At 37.1% G+C, this 18509-nt stretch overlaps 1 protein-coding gene across 1 annotated transcript in view; it reads right to left on the minus strand.

Annotated features, from left to right (window-relative positions):
- Window positions 1–5656: 5656 nt before the first annotated feature.
- The window catches only part of Aldh7a1 (aldehyde dehydrogenase 7 family member A1), a 37346-nt gene continuing 24493 nt past the window's right edge, over window positions 5657–18509 (minus strand). Inside the window, exons 11-18 of the mRNA XM_076855901.1 lie at window positions 17064–17158; window positions 14850–14934; window positions 13478–13584; window positions 11259–11375; window positions 9781–9878; window positions 9537–9610; window positions 7929–8004; window positions 5657–6246 (exon numbers count right to left, since the gene is read on the minus strand). Coding sequence (XP_076712016.1) covers window positions 6192–6246; window positions 7929–8004; window positions 9537–9610; window positions 9781–9878; window positions 11259–11375; window positions 13478–13584; window positions 14850–14934; window positions 17064–17158 — 707 coding nt within the window. The 3' untranslated portion in view covers window positions 5657–6191. The remainder of the gene's footprint in view (window positions 6247–7928; window positions 8005–9536; window positions 9611–9780; window positions 9879–11258; window positions 11376–13477; window positions 13585–14849; window positions 14935–17063; window positions 17159–18509) is intronic.

An 18509-nucleotide genomic window follows, 5' to 3' on the forward strand; every position in this document is an offset into this window, starting at 1 on the left:
CCAGCAGAGAGAGAGAGAGTGAGAGAGAGAGAGAGATGAGAGGGCAAAAACAGCCCAAATGAAGCAATACTTAAAGTCAACCCCCAAAGGCACCCTGCAGGAGAGAGAATATTGAAGGGGCAAACTGAGTCTGGCCAGCATGCTTTCCAAAACATTCTATTTGTACTAAAGACAGATTTTTTTATCTTGTAACAAAGGAGCCAAACTGATATGCCCCATATTATAGATAAGAAGCTCAAAGAATTGCCTAGCACATGTGAAGCCCTGGGTTCAATCCTCAGTTTGCATATAAATAAAAGATCCATTGACGATTAAAAATATGTATTTAAAAAAAAAGATAAGAAGCTCAAAGAGGTAAGGTTACTTCCTGAAGGTCACATAGATATATGTGTAGAATTCTAAAACAAATTTAATAAATGTAAAAGCCTGCAAGACTTAAAATACATCCAGTACATGTGTGTATATGCACAAAACACTGACCCAGAATACACAGCCTAAAAGGAATGCAGTGTGTTATATGAGTATCACTGGGGAAGAAAAAGCTCATTTGTTAAACTAGAGGTAAGAGAATTACTTAGATATTTGAGTGGGAAACAATTTAGATAAATTACAACATAATTCTAAATCCCAAATTGATTCAGGATTAAATTGTCAATACCACAAAATATTCATGGACATTTATAATAGAAAAATAAACTTTCTCAACATCTTAAATCCAGAACCCTAATCAATGTGAAGATTAAGTCTTTTCCTTTAGATGAGAGAGATTTTTTTCCTTCCAATTACTCCCAAAACAATCATTGTTAGGAAACTTCTGCAGGGTGTGCTCCAGCAAAAGAAGAGTATAAAGCAATATAGAGGAAAAGATGATCCACAGAAATATCTGTGCTCATGTTCATTGCAACAAAAGCAACAGCTAAGAAATGGTAACAATCTAAATGTGCATCAGCTGATGAAGAAAAGAAATATAGGGACCATGAAATACTATTCAGCCATAAATAAATGACATTCTGCCAGTTGTGACATGGATAGAATGGTAGGTCATTATGTTAAGTAAAATAAGCAGGCTCAGAAAGACAAGAACCACATGGTCTCGTTCATATATAGAATCTAAAAAGAAAATGATTTCATCAAAGTTGAGAGTAAAATGTTCGTTCAGAGATTGGGAGAATGGGCAGGGAAACAGTAGGGAGAGGGTGATCATTGGGTTATAGTGAGACAGGAGCAAGAAGTTCTGGTATGCTGTTGCACAGTAGGGTGCATGCATGACATATATTTCAAAAAGCTATAGGAAAGGATTTGGAATGTTTTTTATATATTTGATTAGATACATTTAACCTAATGTAAATCAATGTAGACATGAATCAAAACACATAGCACCCATTAATATGTAGTTTTTGTTAGGAGTTTAAAAATACAAATTCAAAAATGTGGAAGTAAAACAGAAATGATGGGTTGATTGGTCCAGAGAACATAAGCTGCTTTTTATTACAAAGATCCTAGCCCATTTGAATATCTAACTGCATACAAGTATTACTTTGACTTTTAAAAAGACAAAGAATATAGTACACCTCCAGTGATATGAACCTCTAATACCAGCAACTCAGGAGGCTGAGACAGGATTGTTTAAGCCCAGGAATTAAAGCCAACCTGGGCAACATAGCAAGACCCCATTTCAGAGAACAAAAATTAAAAAATAAATGCAGAGGAAAACATTTGTGACTTAAGTTTCTAAACCAAAATTGGAAAACTACAAAAATTCAAGATTTGACTATATGAAAATATAGTACATCAAAATATAGCCAGTTTCTAGAACTGAAGAATGGTAGCCCCACATACCCTACTTCCTTCATGGTCTTCTTTAACCTTAAGACCAACAAATACCACAAATTAAACCAAACATGAGTAGTTACGTGGAAGGGGTGGTAAGCTTGCAGAAGTTACAAACTGCAAAAATGATCACCATTGCAAACATCTCCTGGACCAGGAAAATATGAGAACAAGTGAATCAATAGGTATAAGACAATGTGTGTGTTGGGAACCACATGAGATGAAGAGTATGTCTCAGTCTCTTCAGCATTCCCAGGAGACAACATCACAATGTTCTGTGGCTGCAGAGTAAGAGAGAAAAGATTAAAGGAAAGGGGAGCGTAGAACGTAATGGCATTGCGATTTCCCTATGAGAAGTCTTCATCATGCGTGTCAGAAGCCAGGTCTTCCGTGTACTTCCTAGGGAACCACAGAGCCACTTCCTATGAGGCCACAAAGCCTGCAGTCTCTCGAGGGACTGCAGTACAGCAAGATCCTAAGATTGTAAGGGTTTACCACAGTGGCAGATCCAAGCATGCTAACCACAGTCCACAACTGCACAACGGGGCTGGGCACTGCCTGCAGTAGTAGTGGCCAGACCCAGGATTTAGCAGGGAGGAGCAGCAGTCACAAAATGTTCAATATAACCAGTAATTAGCAATTCAAGGCTCCTAGCACCTTCAAATACCATAGCAAGCAGTGACACATGCAGATGTACATTTTAATTTCTGTGGCTAAAAATATTACTAAGCAACTTCTATTTAAGTCAGTAAAAAAGAACAAAGAGGAACAATCCAAAGGCAAAAGTTTTAATGAACATTATGTCAAAAAAAAAAAAAGACTCCTTATTGTGCTCAGAAACATGAGTAGAAAAATTATGTAGTAGCTTCAAAGAGAGCTTTCAGGAATTCGACACCCAAGATTACAGACCCCAGTCACCTCCTCTAACCAACATCCAAGAGATGTCATTAAAAAGTGGCCACCGTAACAACCCCAGCAGGCACACAGGAGGATGGAGAGCTTCCCTCCTAACTGGAGGAAAATTATTAAACATAAAACATTTGAAATCAAAGTGAACACTGATACAGCTTTTATTCTGGAACACTTGTTTTAAAATATGATGCTGGGAAAACAGGATATAAAGGATATAAAGACAGGATATGAAGACATCAATCAAAAATAAATCTGCATAATTTCACAAAATGAAAATGGCCTATTGTGATGTGATCATTAAAAGTTTTTTATTTATTTGTTTTTAGTTGTATATGGATTCAATGCCTTTATTTGTTTTTATGTGGTGCTAAGATCAAACCCAATGCCTCATACTTGAGAGGCAAGTGCTCTACCACTGAGCCACAACTCCAGCCTAAAAGTATTTTAAAGAATGCTTAAAGTCAGAGAAATGCAAATCAAAACCACCCTAAGATACCATCTCACTCCAGTCAGATTGGCAGCCATTAGGAAGTCAAACAACAACAAGTGCTGGCGAGGATGTGGGGAAAAGGGTTCACTTGTACATTGCTGGTGGGACTGCAAATTGGTGCGGCCAATTTGGAAAGCAGTATGGAGATTTCTTGGAAAGCTGGGAATGGAACCACCATTTGACTCACCTATTCCCCTTCTCGGTCTATTCCCTAAAGACCTAAAAAGAGCATACTACAGGGACACTGCTACATCCATGTTCATAGCAGCACAATTCACAATAGCAAGACTGTGGAACCAACCTAGATGCCCTTCAATAGACGAATGGATAAAAAAAATGTGGCATTTATACACAATGGAGTATTACTCTGCATTAAAAAATGACAAAATCATAGAATTTGGAGGGAAATGGATGGCATTAGAGCAGATTATGCTAAGTGAAGCTAGCCAATCCCTTAAAAACAAATGCCAAATGTCTTCTTTGATATAAGGAGAGTAACTAAGAACAGAGTAGGGACGAAGAGCATGAGAAGAAGATTAACATTAAACAGGGATGAGAGGTGGGAGGGAAAGGGAGAGAGAAGGGAAATTGCATGGAAATGAAAGGAGACCCTCAGGGGTATACAAAATTACATACAAGAGGAAGTGAGAGGAAAGGGAAAAAAAATATAAGGGGGAGAAATGAATTACAGTAGAGGGGGTAGAGAGAGAAGAGGGGAGGGGAGGGGGGAAGGGGGGATAGTAGAGAATAGGAAAGGCAGCAGAATACAACAGACACTAGTATGGCAATATGTAAATCAATGGATGTGTAACTGATGCGATTCTGCAATCTGTATACGGGGTAAAAATGGGAGTTCATAACCCACTTGAATCAAAGTGTGAAATATGATATATCAAGAACTATGTAATGTTTTGAACAACCAACAATAAAAATTAATAAAAAAAAAAGAATGCTTAACTTTCTTCAGACATAAATGAAACAAGACTAGAATACTTAAACATATCACAAAAAATAAAAACCATAGCAAGATATTTATAGTTAATGACCAAATTGCATGATTTTCTTAAACTAGTGCTTACTCTTAGAAGCATCTCTCTCTCTCTCAATATAGGATTCAAGTCTATTTTGAATCTGAAAATATGGAGGGAAATTTGACTTTCAGTAGGACCATTTCATGAGATATTTAAAAGTAGTCTTTAGTTCAATAATGGGGAGAAAAAAATGGGGAGAGGCAGGGAGGAAGAAGGATCTAGAAATGCAGGATTCCAGGTAGGACTGCAACATTATGAATTCATGTTAATTATTATCAGTTAAACATTCTCTTGATTGATTTAAAGAATCAAACAGTTCTGAAACTCTTATGTCTCATGCTCTAAGCTCCTAGCAATGGATCTTTCAGAACTTACCTTCTTCTCTTAATAAGCAAGCCCATGTTGCTACTGATTGCTTTAGTTATTTTAGGAAGTGTTGATTTCCTATTACAGAAAATGAAGAACTGCTTTCCATCTACCCTCATCTGATTTCTTCCTGCCAACATCCTTTCTCTAGGTTTATCATCTGTACTTGGCTTGATCCATATTTCAATGGTGACAACAGTATAGCTAGGTAAATATTATTCTCAGCTGAGCATGGAACACATCGTGAATACCTTTCCATTCCTGGTATATTTATAGTTGTTTTGTTTGTGTGTGTGTGTGTGTGTGTGTGTGTGTGTGTGTATTTTTTAAGGATAAATAGATCTATACCCAGCCCTTTTTTGTTTTGTTATATATATAATTTTTTAAGTTATCAATAGACCATTATTTTACTTACTTATTTATATGTGGTGCTGATATTGAAAGCAGTGCCTCACACATGCCAGGCAAGCGCTCTACCATTGAGTCACAACCCCTTAGTTTTGTATTTGATGGCTTCTAACAGCTAAAGAAAACAGCCTAAGGTAGTATGAGACATCCAGACATGGTTTCAATAGCATTCTACGCAGGGATCTTTGGCCTCAGAGCCCTTAGCACAATTTATATTCCCCCTACAGATCTATCCCAAGTTGACATAAATATAGCAAGAGCCATGACTGGTGATGAATACCGTCTGTCATTTTAAACATAGCAAGTCATCCCCCAAGAACACTGTGCTAGGGTCCTCAGCATATAAGTAAGGACACATTCCCTTTCAATCACACCTTTTCCAAAACATGCCAGAGGAGGGTTTGCTCCACATAAGAATTCCTTTTTTACCTAGAAGACATCCTACATTTACTATAAAGTCTTCTATTTTGTTTCTATTTTATTCCATATGTACCCAGATTACTACCAAGGTGTATGCTTTCTCTAATTATAAAATGATCACTTACAACTAGTAACAACAACAACAAAAAAAATCCATCCAACCTGCCGCAGTCTGGCTGGGCACAAAATCACGAGCCACTCAAGCAGGAACAAACTTTATTTCCAAAACTCCCGCGAATGCCACGCATGTGGCCTTCTCCCAGGACACACCACACCAACCAGAAATCCCTCCTCCGGAAATCCCTCCTACCGCACTTCCCCAACCAATGGGAACTCTCCGGGAAACCCGAGAGCTCCAAAGTAGCAGGCGGATGCGGACAGCAGGGGTCTAATATCCAATTGAATACACATCTTTACATAACCATTATCATCTCAATGGCTTGCTGGCGTCACCTTTCAACCAAAAATGCCATGCGTCATTCCTACTCAGCTGTGGCTCTCAACCCCAACCTATTTTTTACTAAATATGGTTATGTTGTAAATATTTTGAGTTAAAAAAAATGAATCTCTTGATTTAGTCAGGGCTTGGAGTGGGGAGTCATAGGATATTAGCCAATGTCATATTCAGGATGATGCATTTATTCAGAGTAAATCTTAATTTTCTTGGTCTTCTTCAGAGTAGCTACAGGAATGCCTAAAAGACCTTACCAAAATAAGGCCAATTGAAAGCACCTTTACTGAAACTTGATTCCTTGAGCCAGCGGAAGGTCTTTACTGTAGTTGATGGTACTAGAGGGAGAAAAATGAACAAAATTGATAACTGGTAGTATATAAATATAATATAGAATACTTTTATGCCATTAAAAAATACAGATCTATTTAGCCAGGCACAGAGGTGTATGCCTATAAACTCAGTTTTCAGGAGGCAGAATGACCACAGATTTGAGGCCAGCCTCAGCAACTTAGCAAAATCCTATCTCAAGAAAAAAATAATTTTTTTTTTTGATATTTATTTTTTAGTTTTCGGCAGACACAACATCTTTGTTTGTATGTGGTGCTGAGGATCGAACCCGGGCCGCACGCATGCCAGGCGAGCGCGCTACCTCTTGAGCCACATCCCCAGCCCAAAATTTTTTAATTTAAAAACAAAACAAAGACTAGGTATGTAGCTCAGTGGTTGAGACCTCTGGGTTCAATTCCCAATAATACAAAAACAAACAAACAACTACACACACACACACACACACACACACACACACTATAAATTAGTGAAGAAAAAAATTTAGGACACAAAACAATGTTAGTATGGATCCAGTTTTATAAAAGAAAAAGAAACACAAAAGTCTGAAAGACATATTACACATATTACTCATAGCATTTCTTTTGAGCAGGACTCTAGCATATGGAGATTGTATCTTTCTGTATCTCTTAATAACTTGTATTGAGTCGGACATGATGGCGTATGCCTATAATCCTAGCAACCTGGGAGGCTGAGGTAAGAGAATCACAAGTTCAAGGCTAGCCTCAGCAATTTAGTGAGGCCCTAAGTTACTTAGTGAGACCCTGTCTCAAAAAATAAACAAACAGGATTGGGAATGTAGCTCAGTGGTGAAATGCTCCTATGTTCAATCCCCAGGACCACAAAAATAAAAATAATTTAAATAACTTTTATTGAATTATTTATTTAAAAAAACACAAATATTCCTATTTTGATAATAAGAAAATAAAATAATTTAGAAATTAGAAGCTTCCTTATTAACTACTCACCTGAGAGTCACTGGGTTTCTTTCCTAAGAGGAAAAGTATCCCCACTAAATGGATTCAGAAAAGCCATAGCTAAGTATTTGCCTGTCTAGCTCTTTGGGTACACAAGAAAAGCAAATAGGATAAGACTGACTTCAAAGAATGAAAAGCCAGCAAAGAGGGTGCATGTTTGGGGTTCAACAAGCCACATCTAAAGCTCCTCAGAAGTCCCAAATAGGAAAGCAGTTACTGAGGCTATAAGGAGTCAACAGGGAGGAACCCAGCCCAGCCTACTGAGCTGGTGAGAAGCAGAGAGGGACTAGGAAGGTTGCCTCTGGGTTCTTCACCCAGGGCTCTTTCTACAACATAGCACCACATGCCATGTACATGAGACATCTTGGGGATGGGACTCAAGGCTCAACATGAAGTTCACTTAGGTTTCATATATACCACACACACAGCATGAAGGCAATTTTACACATTTTTAGTGCACCTGCATTTTGACTTTAACCCATCATAAGGTCAAGAGTGGAATTTTCCACATTTGGCATACTGTCATCACTCAAATTATTTCAGATTTTAGAGTATTTTGGATTAGATGATCAACTTGTTAGGAGAAGACAGCTGTAGAATGATAGAAAATCAAACCAAGTGAAATTGCAGAAAGACAAAACAGAAAGTAGAATTTAATAGCACATGCCCAACATGGCCCCAAAGTCCTCTCTTACCAAGTAGACCGTCTCATGTACTGTTTCCAGGCATCACTGCCAGACTCCCTGCCACCACCAGTGTGCTTTTCTCCTCCTACAGAAATACAAAATAAACACACATCGTTGGGCCAGTTTGATATCACCGAGATAAAGGTAAAAGGAGACTAGAGCTACCTGACCAATTATTTAACATTTAGCCCAGAGGATTTCCTCTACAAACAGAGACTAAAATAAACAGAGAAAGGAAGTAAAAGAGAAAATAAAGCATAAGGAATTAAAAAGAAATGGAAATATATCAAGAGGCTAAAGAACTCTTACAAATATATATACCATTAAACTAAGGTATTAGAGTAAAAAGGTCTAGATATAGAAAATCTAATTTTATTTTATTGTATGTATTTATCTAAATATTCAAACTTACACATTAATTATACAGAATAATGGTTAATTTGCAGGAAAAAGGACAGAAAAAGAAACCATCATTTGAGAAAAATAAGCCAGACTCAGGGATAAGTGTCACATGTTTTCTCTTACGTGTAGAAACTAGAGGGGGAAAGCACGAGAAAAAAAAAAAGCCATAAAAGTAGAAGGGAGACCATGGGTACAGGAAGGGAATCAAGGGGAGGGAGGCAGGAATGATGGGGGAGGTATTGAGGAGTGAAGTTTTTCAAATTGCATTTATATATATATATATATATATATATATATATATATATATATATATATGAATATGCCACATGAAAACCACCATTCCGTATAATTAATAGTGAACCAATTAAAGAAATTAACTGAAAGCTTAAAGAATCAATTGAAGAGAGCAAGGCATGAGCTGGAAACAAAAGAGATCAAATGCCCACAGAAGAGTGGACAGACACCTCTTCATCCAGCAACTACAGAGCAGAGGGCAGAGATGAGGGGCCAAATTGAAAACTGAAGCTTCTGTCAAAGTCTGTACTCTGAACAGTCTTTTGTGTTAGGTCTAAAAATATAAAAAGAATGCCATTGTACATAAACTCTTTACAGATATTAATGCACTTTTTTTTCCTTCTATTCTGAAAAACAAGGCAGGTTGATTGTACTATACCTTGGATCATTTTTAATAAGTAAAACTTAATATACCATTGTTGGGAAGGATTTTTTTTAACCATTACAAAATTTAAGTATCAATAAGCCAGGGCTTATTAACAGACAAGAGGATCAAGGCCCAGTAAAGAGAAACAACCTAGTATTTCATCTAGTTAAAGAAAATATAGTTAACATTTATTATGCCAACTTTGAAAAAAAAAAAAAGAATATTTTATGTCAAATTTTCTAATGTTGAAGCAGAGGTTCTTAATAGTTCTGGGGTCTTGGGTATTCTCCCTAGAATACAGATGCTGCGTTTCAGGGCTTCATGTAACTTGGGTTAAGGGACACTGCTCTAACCCAATGCTGCATCTGGGCAGAAGATGCAGAACTCTGGGTAATAACTTCAAAAATGGTAATAAGCTCTTTCAAGCATGTGAGATCACATATTACATCAGAATGTAAATTATACTTCAGTTTCTGGACCAAACTTTTCTAAAAGCTACTACTGCTTTTCCTTTGCCACCCAACCTGGAAAAGGAGAAATGATTCTCTACATACCAAATGCACCTCCGATCTCTGCCCCACTGGTTGGAATATTGACATTTACAATGCCACAGTCTGAACCTTTAGGTCTGTGCATAAAAGGAGAGGTATGGTGAGAGCAATGTATGGGAAATTAAAAACAACACAAACAAAAGCCCGAATACTCAGACTCTCAATGCTAAATAATGGATTCATTCTTTTAAGGCCCATTCACCACAGAAATCAGACATATAAATGTTAAAAATAAACAAAGTTATACCCAAGCCAACGGAAGATTCTGCCCAAATCTTTAGTAAAAATGCTACTTGAAAGTCCCTGTTTCACTTCATTGTTCCATGCAAAGACCTCTTCTTCAGTCTAAAAGGAGAAGTGTTGGAAGCTGTTAGACACTATAATGTTCAGGTCCAAGTTCACTGATGTTAAACTCATTTCATGAGATATACCAATGTCATTTTAGTGTGCATATAGAAACCAGTCAACATGTTACTAATTCTATTTTTCTTATAATTTATTTCTTATTTTTTTTTTTTTTTCCCTTTGGGGTGAGGGCGGTTACCAAGGATTGAACTCAGGGACATTCAACCACTGAGCCACATCCCTAGCCCTATTTTGTATTTTTATTTAGAGATAGGATCTCGCTGAGTTACTTAGTACCTCGCTTTTGCTGAGGCTGGCTTTGAACTCTCGATCCTCCTGCCTCAGTCTCCCAAACTTCTGGAACTACAGGCATGTGCTGCTATGCCCAGTGTCTCTTATAATTTAGATAATTTTTAATAGTAATACCTTGAAGGATATTTTCCTCCATGATACTTTAAGAAACAAAGATTATTGTATTCTTCCATTCAAGCTACTAAGAGTTAATATATATTGAACTCCTATCATATATAATACACTGATCTATGCACTTAACATGCATTTATTTATTTAATCTCCACCCTATGGGGATTAAACAAGTTTTATATTAACAAGTTTTATATTAACACAAGTTTTATATTATCACCAATTTACAGATTCACCAACTGAAGCCCAGTAAAACTAAATGTAAATAATTTGCACAAAAGCTCACAAACACTCTCATTACAAAACATGAAATTATTTTAAGCACCATATCTGAAACAATAATAGATAATTTAAAGATAAAATAAATGCAATCTTATAACTGCAACAAGGTGCAATTCTCACTATATTTTGATAACACAGTAGCACATTCAAACCTTGATTCACTCTCTGAAAAAAACTAATTCTAAATATTTGTTGGCAAAGCCAAAGCCTGTCTCAGGCCAGGGAATTATCTTTACATGTTAAGACTGCCATCATCTGACCCCTGATGGGGTTGATAACTGCATGTCTTCAGATTGCCCCCACATCTTCTCATCTTGTCTGCTGACGAGTACAGAGTGCTCAGGCTACGGAATGCTCTAGTCCCCCCATCAGGAGCAGCTGCCTCTGAGGCCCACACAGCTGAGTAAGGTGAAGAGGAATTGAGGGTCACACATCCCACAAACTCCAACACAGGTCCATTATTCATCTCAGCTTCCCTGTACCTAGCTTGGAATGCTTTATAGTTGTGAAGTGTTCATCTCATAGTTTATCCTGAACATTTAAATTTCTACTATTTCAAGAGACTTTCTAAAACTTTCTTTTAAAAAAGCTGATTGAAATTTAATATACCTTCATTTTCCCTTAGTTTTGTCATGTATTTCAACATTAGACTAGACACACAGAATCTGTTTGTACCTTGAATTTAAAGACATAGAGAATGGGAGCAAAAGTCTCTGTGTGTGCAATGGAGGCATCATGGGCAAGACCTGTCACGATTGTGGGTTCCACATAATTTCCAGGGCGATCCATAACCTCGAGGAGAAAGATGAAATAAAAGGAATGAAACATTTCATTTTCTAGTACTTGGGAGTTAGAGGATGCTTACATTTATGAGGAAAAAAATAAACAGCACTTATAGGTAAATTATTTCTCCAAAACAACCTTCTTCTTGACCATCTAAGTTCTATCCTAACTTAGATGGTCAGGAAAAAAAAAAAAAGGAAAGAAAAAGGGAGGAGTTTAAGGAGGAAAGCTATGTCATGTCACAAACAAGTTATGTTAACAAAACTCTGCTGCAAATAGTTATTTTATAATTAATTATAAAATGAGTGATGTATGACCACTGTTTTATAGACTGAATTAGGACTCAAATGTTGAAGTCTTAACACTCAGTGTGACTGCATTTAGAGACAGGACCTTTAAGGAAGTTGTTAAAGTTACTGAAAATAAGTGAGGTCAGCAGGGTCAGGTCCTAATCCAATAGGATGAGTGTCCTATTGCTTTATAGTTTTAAAGTGTTCATCTCATAGATCAGGAGGAGACACTGGAAATCTCTGTGCCCTCCATTGGAAAAAATCATGTGACAGCAAGAAAGGGCCATTTGCAAGCCAGAAAGAAACTTGACCAGGAACCAACCTGCCAACCCCACCAGCATGTTGATCTTGAACTTCAAGCCTCCTTCTGTGAGACAATACACTGCTGTTGTTGGAGCTACCCAGTGTGCAGTATTTTGTTATGGCAGCCCTAGTAGATTAATACTGTACAAAACTGAAGTCATCAAAAGAATATAATGTCATAACCAACCTCTGTAAAACCAAATCCCTAGTCCACCTCCACTTAACTAGTGACTGTCTTTCCTTCTGTGAAATGTTCTGAGGCCCACAGCAAGCTGCTGTGGCTGGGGGGTGGGGGTGTCAATCCTTCAGAGGGTTTCTAAAATTCTTCTCTAAACCTTCAAGCTATATGTTTATCAAGAGTCACTTTCTTTTTCTTTTTTTTTTTTTTTTAACAATTGGTTCTTTTTAGTTATATGTGACAAGAGTCCATTTTGATATAATTATACAAGCATGAAATATATCTTATTCTAATTAGGACTCTAGTCTTATGGATGTACACGATGGTGAGTATCACTGTGGTGTATTCATATATGAATACCAAGAGTCAACTCTTGATCAGGTGCATGGCAGCTATATTTGTTATTACAATGCTATATTATATATGTAACTTAAGTAAATTTTACTAAAGAATAAAAGCTATTCCTGTACAGAATGGGTTAAATGCTTTCGAGAAAACTCAAAATAATAAATAATGAATATATATACACATCCCTGCCCAATACGATGTGGGTGTGTTGATGATAAAACTAGAGAGAAGGATTCTGCTGTCAGACTGCTTTGCAAGACTCAAGTTTCCATGAATTTTAAATAAGTGAGACTCAATTATATAGACAACAGATTAGAGGTGCAGCTTTTGCAGAGATGAAAACAATAAAATTTTTTTCTTCATGGATTATAGGAATTTATTGTTTTCAATAAATTGAAATACCTCGGCTCTACATCGAAAGAATCACAAATAAATGTAGTTCTGAGTGGTTAAGTTAAAATAAAATACTTATGGTTGTATTTTTTATTTCCTGTCTTAACTGAACATCTCAAACTACCACTAAATATGGATTCTAATTGTGCTGAACACAAAGTCTTCTACTGTAACATAAAAGAAAGGTTTCCTTTCCATACAAGCTCCTTGGGTCCCTACTCAAAGGCCACCAGGACTCTGAGCTTCTTCTTCTTCTTCTTTTTTTTTTTTTTTTAATATATTTTTTAGTTGTTGATGAAGCTTTATGTTATTTATTTGGATGTGGTGCTGAGAATCCAACCCAGTGCCTCACACATGCGAGGCAAGTGCTCTACCACTGAGCCACGACCCCAGCCCCGACTCTGAGCTTCTTGTGCATCATTCCCTGAAACATTCCACACAGTTTCTGTTATCATTTTTTAAAGCCTATTTCCCCCTGTAATAGGGACATGGAGAAGGATGTTCAATGTGACCCTTCACCATTTGTCTCAGAGACCTGCTTGTGCCTAAGGGAAAGAGAATAAAAAAGCCATCACTCCTGACCCCAGGGCTCTCATTACCTTGCCCCCGTAGACCACTGTGCCTCCTCCTTTCTTTGCTTCTTCCACCGCTCCAAGAAACATGCTCACTGACTGTTTGGTGTGGAGTGGCCCATATAGGACATTAGCTGGGGAGAGAAAAGGAATGATCTTCATTTTGCCCTAAACAGCATCACTTTATTATTATACCAGCTTTTCAAAATGAATAGGCTAATAATAATCCCTTCCTGTAGCCTCTCAGCTAAGAGCAGGAGTTGGCAACTTTTTTCTGGACCACAGAGCAAATGTACTCCACTTTGCATACCATATGTGACTCTACAACTATTTGATCTCGCCTTTGTACTGTGAAAATTACTGTAAATGACATAGAATAAAGCATGGTGGCTGTGCAGCAGATACAAAGAGGTGGTGAGCCAAATCTGCTTGCCAACCCTGGCTTTAGAAAAATGGCTATCAATCAGAATACTGCATTAAAAATTCAGGATCAGAGGCCTAGAAGTGTAGCTTGGCGGTAGAGTGTTTGATTAGCCTACACGAGGACCCAGGGTTGATCCGCAAACAGTGAAGTGAAGTGAAATTAAATAATATAGGATTGCTTTATTCATTACAGTGTGAGCACTGCCTAAGAACATCACAATCTCCATAGCTTTCATGAAATTCAAAGGGGAGAGCCTGATGCTGCCCTATGTTATGGCTGCTGGAAACAAGAGCATCAAAGATAACCACAGGTCAGAGGAGAGAAGATTTAGGTAGGCCCCTGTGAGAAGGTAGCACTTTATGCAGAGCCAGTTACAGAAAGAGCTGGATGAAGGCCAGAAAGAGCCAGGAATGCTTGAAGAACTCAAGGAAGGTTGGAGAACTGGAGATTAGGGAACAAGGGGGAATGTGGACATAGTTCTGGAGGGAAGGTGGGTAGCTATGAGATCACCAAGACTGGGAGCCCATGAAGGAGGGAATCAAAAGGAATCTAGTTTTAGTCTAAGCACAATAAGAAGGCCCTGGAATACTTTAAGCAGAAAAGTGAACACATTTTAAATGATCATTCAGGTTTCCCTGGGGGGCAGCAATGAAAGTGATAAAGTCAGGTAGGGAACTCTGACAGCCTTCCATGAGAGAACACAGCAGTCGACCCGGACAAGGGTAACAGTAAATGGAGAAAAGCTCATCAAACATCAACCCAGCTGAACAGCACCTCCAACTCTCACTCTCCAGCATGTATCAAACGCCTAGATCCTAACCTAGCAGCACATGAGTCTCCCCAAATGCCCAATAATCTCCTTCATATGCCCCCAGGTCTCTAAGAGAAGACAAAAAAAAAAAAAAAAACTCAGAAGATCAGAAACACTTTTAACACCAGCTGTTAAAATCTTTGAAAACAGAACCAGATACTCACGGTCCCATGGATTCCCAACTCGGATCTGTGCGTAGGCCTTTTTAAGTCTATTTACAACATCATCATGGATGTTTTCATGTAAAAACTAAGAGAAGAAAGAAATATTCATGGGAATAGCAAAATGTACAAGTTTTTAAGCAATGAATACTTTTCTTAATAGTATTAATAGCTTTTTAATACTATTAAAATACAGTTATCTCTGAAAACATAAGCAAGCAAAAACATGTGTTTAAATTACATCATTTCTGATTTTAATATTAACTATATGAAGTTAATAATTTCCTCCAGGTAGATGCTAGAATAAAAATCACAAGCTTTATCAATTGTCTAAGGACCTATCCAGCAAAGTTTCACAAATCCATTATTCCTATATTTGTTTGAAAGCATTTAGAACTTTTTTTTTTTTTTTTTTGCAGTGCTGAGAATTGAACTCAGGGCCTGCACATGTGAAGTTAGGCCTCTGCCACTGAGCTGTATCCCCAACCCGTAACTTCTTAATCAGAATCAAGTCCACCTTGAATATAGTGCAACCACAAGTCTCAGCACAATGGCTGGGTCAGGCTGATCTGTGCTGGGTCACCACAGGCACTCAGTCTCAGACAACATAAATCTCCAGCACAAGGTCTTAAATCAGGCATGCACTCACTCTGTGTGGGATGTGAACTCTTGCTACATTCCTAGCAGCAGAGGTGAACCTGCCATTCATGCTCTAGGCTAATGTCCCTGTGACAAATGAATTGTCACTTTGAGAACCACTCACAAAGTGGTCTATTATACTGTAAAGGTTTTTCTCTTACACCTCACCAACTGTTGCTATGGAAATCAGTTTGATCAATTATTAATAGCATTCTTTAATATTTAACACTAAATATAAAGCATGGCTATGTATATTTGCTCCAGCCCCAAAGGAAAAATAAAAGTGGGCTGAAGAGAGAAATGAGTGGCTCAAGTCATTCCATATTTCATCATTTACTTAAGGATATAATTATCTGCAGGATGCTTCTTTCTTTGTTTTAATGTAATGTTTATGGTGAATCAAATTAATAAATTGTAAACGCTATGAATATCATAGATGTGTTTGAAGAATTCAACTGAATAATGTGATTTTCATTTGCAAAATGCAAGAAAAAGTATGAAAAGTGTGAGAAAGATAAAGATTGAATTTTCATATACCTTTTATCTTGTTCTAATTTAGATTATGCTAATCTTCCATAGAATTTGTTCATACTCATTGTGAATGAAAGCAAAATTCAAAAACAATTCCTTCAGGATTTGATTACAGTTTTTTAAAATGGAACAATGGAAAAACTCAACAATGGAAAAAAATAAAAGGAAATGTGTTCAAATTTTGTACCTAAACAAACTGCACCGTTTTACTATAGTATTTCAGTACCATAAGAATCATGAACATCAAGGTTGTATGTATTTCACATTAAAAATGAAATTCAACTCAATCTAAGTATATAGTTTAAACTTTAGAAATCCCACACACTACAAGTAAACTACATCTTATATACATTTATTATTATCTGTCCTATGCATATAAGTTTGTGTGTGTGTGTGTATATATATATATATATATATATATATATATATATTATATAATATATAATATATATATTATATATTTAAAGACAACACAAAAATAGTCATTTATTTTCAATAAACCATGTCACACCAAGTCAAATTGAAGACTTGAAGCCAAAAATCAAAATCTTTTAAAATGTTTTTTATAAAAAAAAATGAGTCTAGGGCTGGGGATGCAGCTCCATAGTAGAGCCTTGCCTGGCTGCCCATGGCCCTATGGTCAATCTCCAGTACCACAAAAAGATAAAAAAATAAATAAGTGGAAAAAAAAAAGTGAGGCTACTTTTTAATTGAGTTTTAGAATTTTTCAAATATCTAGCTTTTTAAGTGACACTGTATTTTGTACATCTTGTCCTACAAGTATGAATAAAAATAGGTCTCACCTTTCAGTGTAATACCCATCAATTTGTTTTGACACTACTGCTAGCTTGGGGTGGGGGAAAAGGCTGAGTACCTGGTTAATCAACATCGCCTCAAGCACTAGAGAGCAGCAGGCCCACACATTTGCAATCCATGTCAGCAGAACATATTTTTCTGGCAATATGTCTACCATACCTATTCAGCATAATTCATTAAAATGTGGTGTATAAGATCAGGAAAATCTCATGCACTACACAGCACACTCACCAGTCGCCTTGCAGTGGTACACCTCTGGCCAGCTGTCCCCACGGCAGCAAAGAGAGCTGATGGAACAACTAAGCTGAGGTCTGCATCCTCAAAAGCTTAAAGAAGCACAAACACATGCCCATCAGTGCAAGGAAACAGGCAGAGAAGACATTTGCTAACTGATCTAAAAGGATGACTTTAAAAAGTAAGAATGCCAAAACCATCATAAAGCAAGCAAGATCACGTTGCAGACGTATACACATGTGCTCATTAGGGGTGAAGACACTTTTCTTCTAGGAAAGATTATAGAATAGAGCAATTAGCTCTATGACCTTTACCCAAATACACAGGTAAACTCAGTCTCTCATTCTCACCCCATCATCTTTCATCTTCCTCAATTTCTGACACTATCTGAACCTCCTCTATATGGTCATTGGGCACTCTTCTGTAATGCGACCATGTTCTTCATCAGCTTTATTTGCCTCCAATCTAAATTCCACAGGCTCTTTTGATGCCAGTGTCCCTGGGTTCATAGACAATTAAAGACCTTCATAAAAAAAAAAAAAAAAAAAAAAAAAAAAAACATGCTCTGGAAACACCCAAGTGAGTGCTTGGGTGAGTGCTTGGCAAGACTGAGTTATTCTGGAGCAACATGCAGCTAGTTTTCAGAAAACAAGAAAAAACATCTGCAGATGCATTTCCGAATCATTTTCAAATCATTGAAAAATGTCTGTTTTCTGCTCTACTACATGGAATGATCTTATCTTCCACTGGATAGAAAAATTCACATGGAAAAAGCCCCTTTTGAGCTTCCTCTATTCCTCTGAAGAGATTAATACAAAGTCACTTTCAAATTCTTCTCTATTTTTATCTATTCTTTGTCTACTCTCAGAAGAGAAAAAATAGTATAATCTTTATAAGAATAACCCTTCCATTTATATTTTTTTAATTCCTCCTTTCTTATATCGTCTAGAAACTTTCAGCCAGTTCCTCCTTCCATCTTCAATCCTGACCCTCCAATCAAACAGCATTGTCAGACTAGCATGATGGTTAAGAAAGTGGTTTGTGCAAACAGACCAGAGTTCTCATTCATCATTGTTTTTTTAGTTGTGTTATTTCAACATTTTTTTCCCCCAGTACTAGAGATTGAATCCGGAGGTACTACCTCTTCCATTTTACTTTTCATTTTGAGACAGTCTAAGTTACCTAGCTGACCTACAACTTGTCCTCTGGCCCCCAAAGCTGAGCACACTCCCTGGCAGGTATCTAGTGCTCACAAGTGCTAACTATATCTAGTGCTCACTAAGTGTAATCTCAACTAGATTAGAAGTTCATCTAAAACAAACCCTTTGCCATCTGTTTTTAAATCTGTGATGAACACCACAAATATATAGACACAGAAACATGAAGATAGTAGCAATATAGAAATTACCAAGTTTTTCTTTTTATCACAAAAGCTGTTTCTAT

This window comes from Callospermophilus lateralis, chromosome 5 (genome assembly GCF_048772815.1).
Source record: "Callospermophilus lateralis isolate mCalLat2 chromosome 5, mCalLat2.hap1, whole genome shotgun sequence".
Taxonomy (NCBI): Eukaryota; Metazoa; Chordata; class Mammalia; order Rodentia; family Sciuridae; genus Callospermophilus; species Callospermophilus lateralis.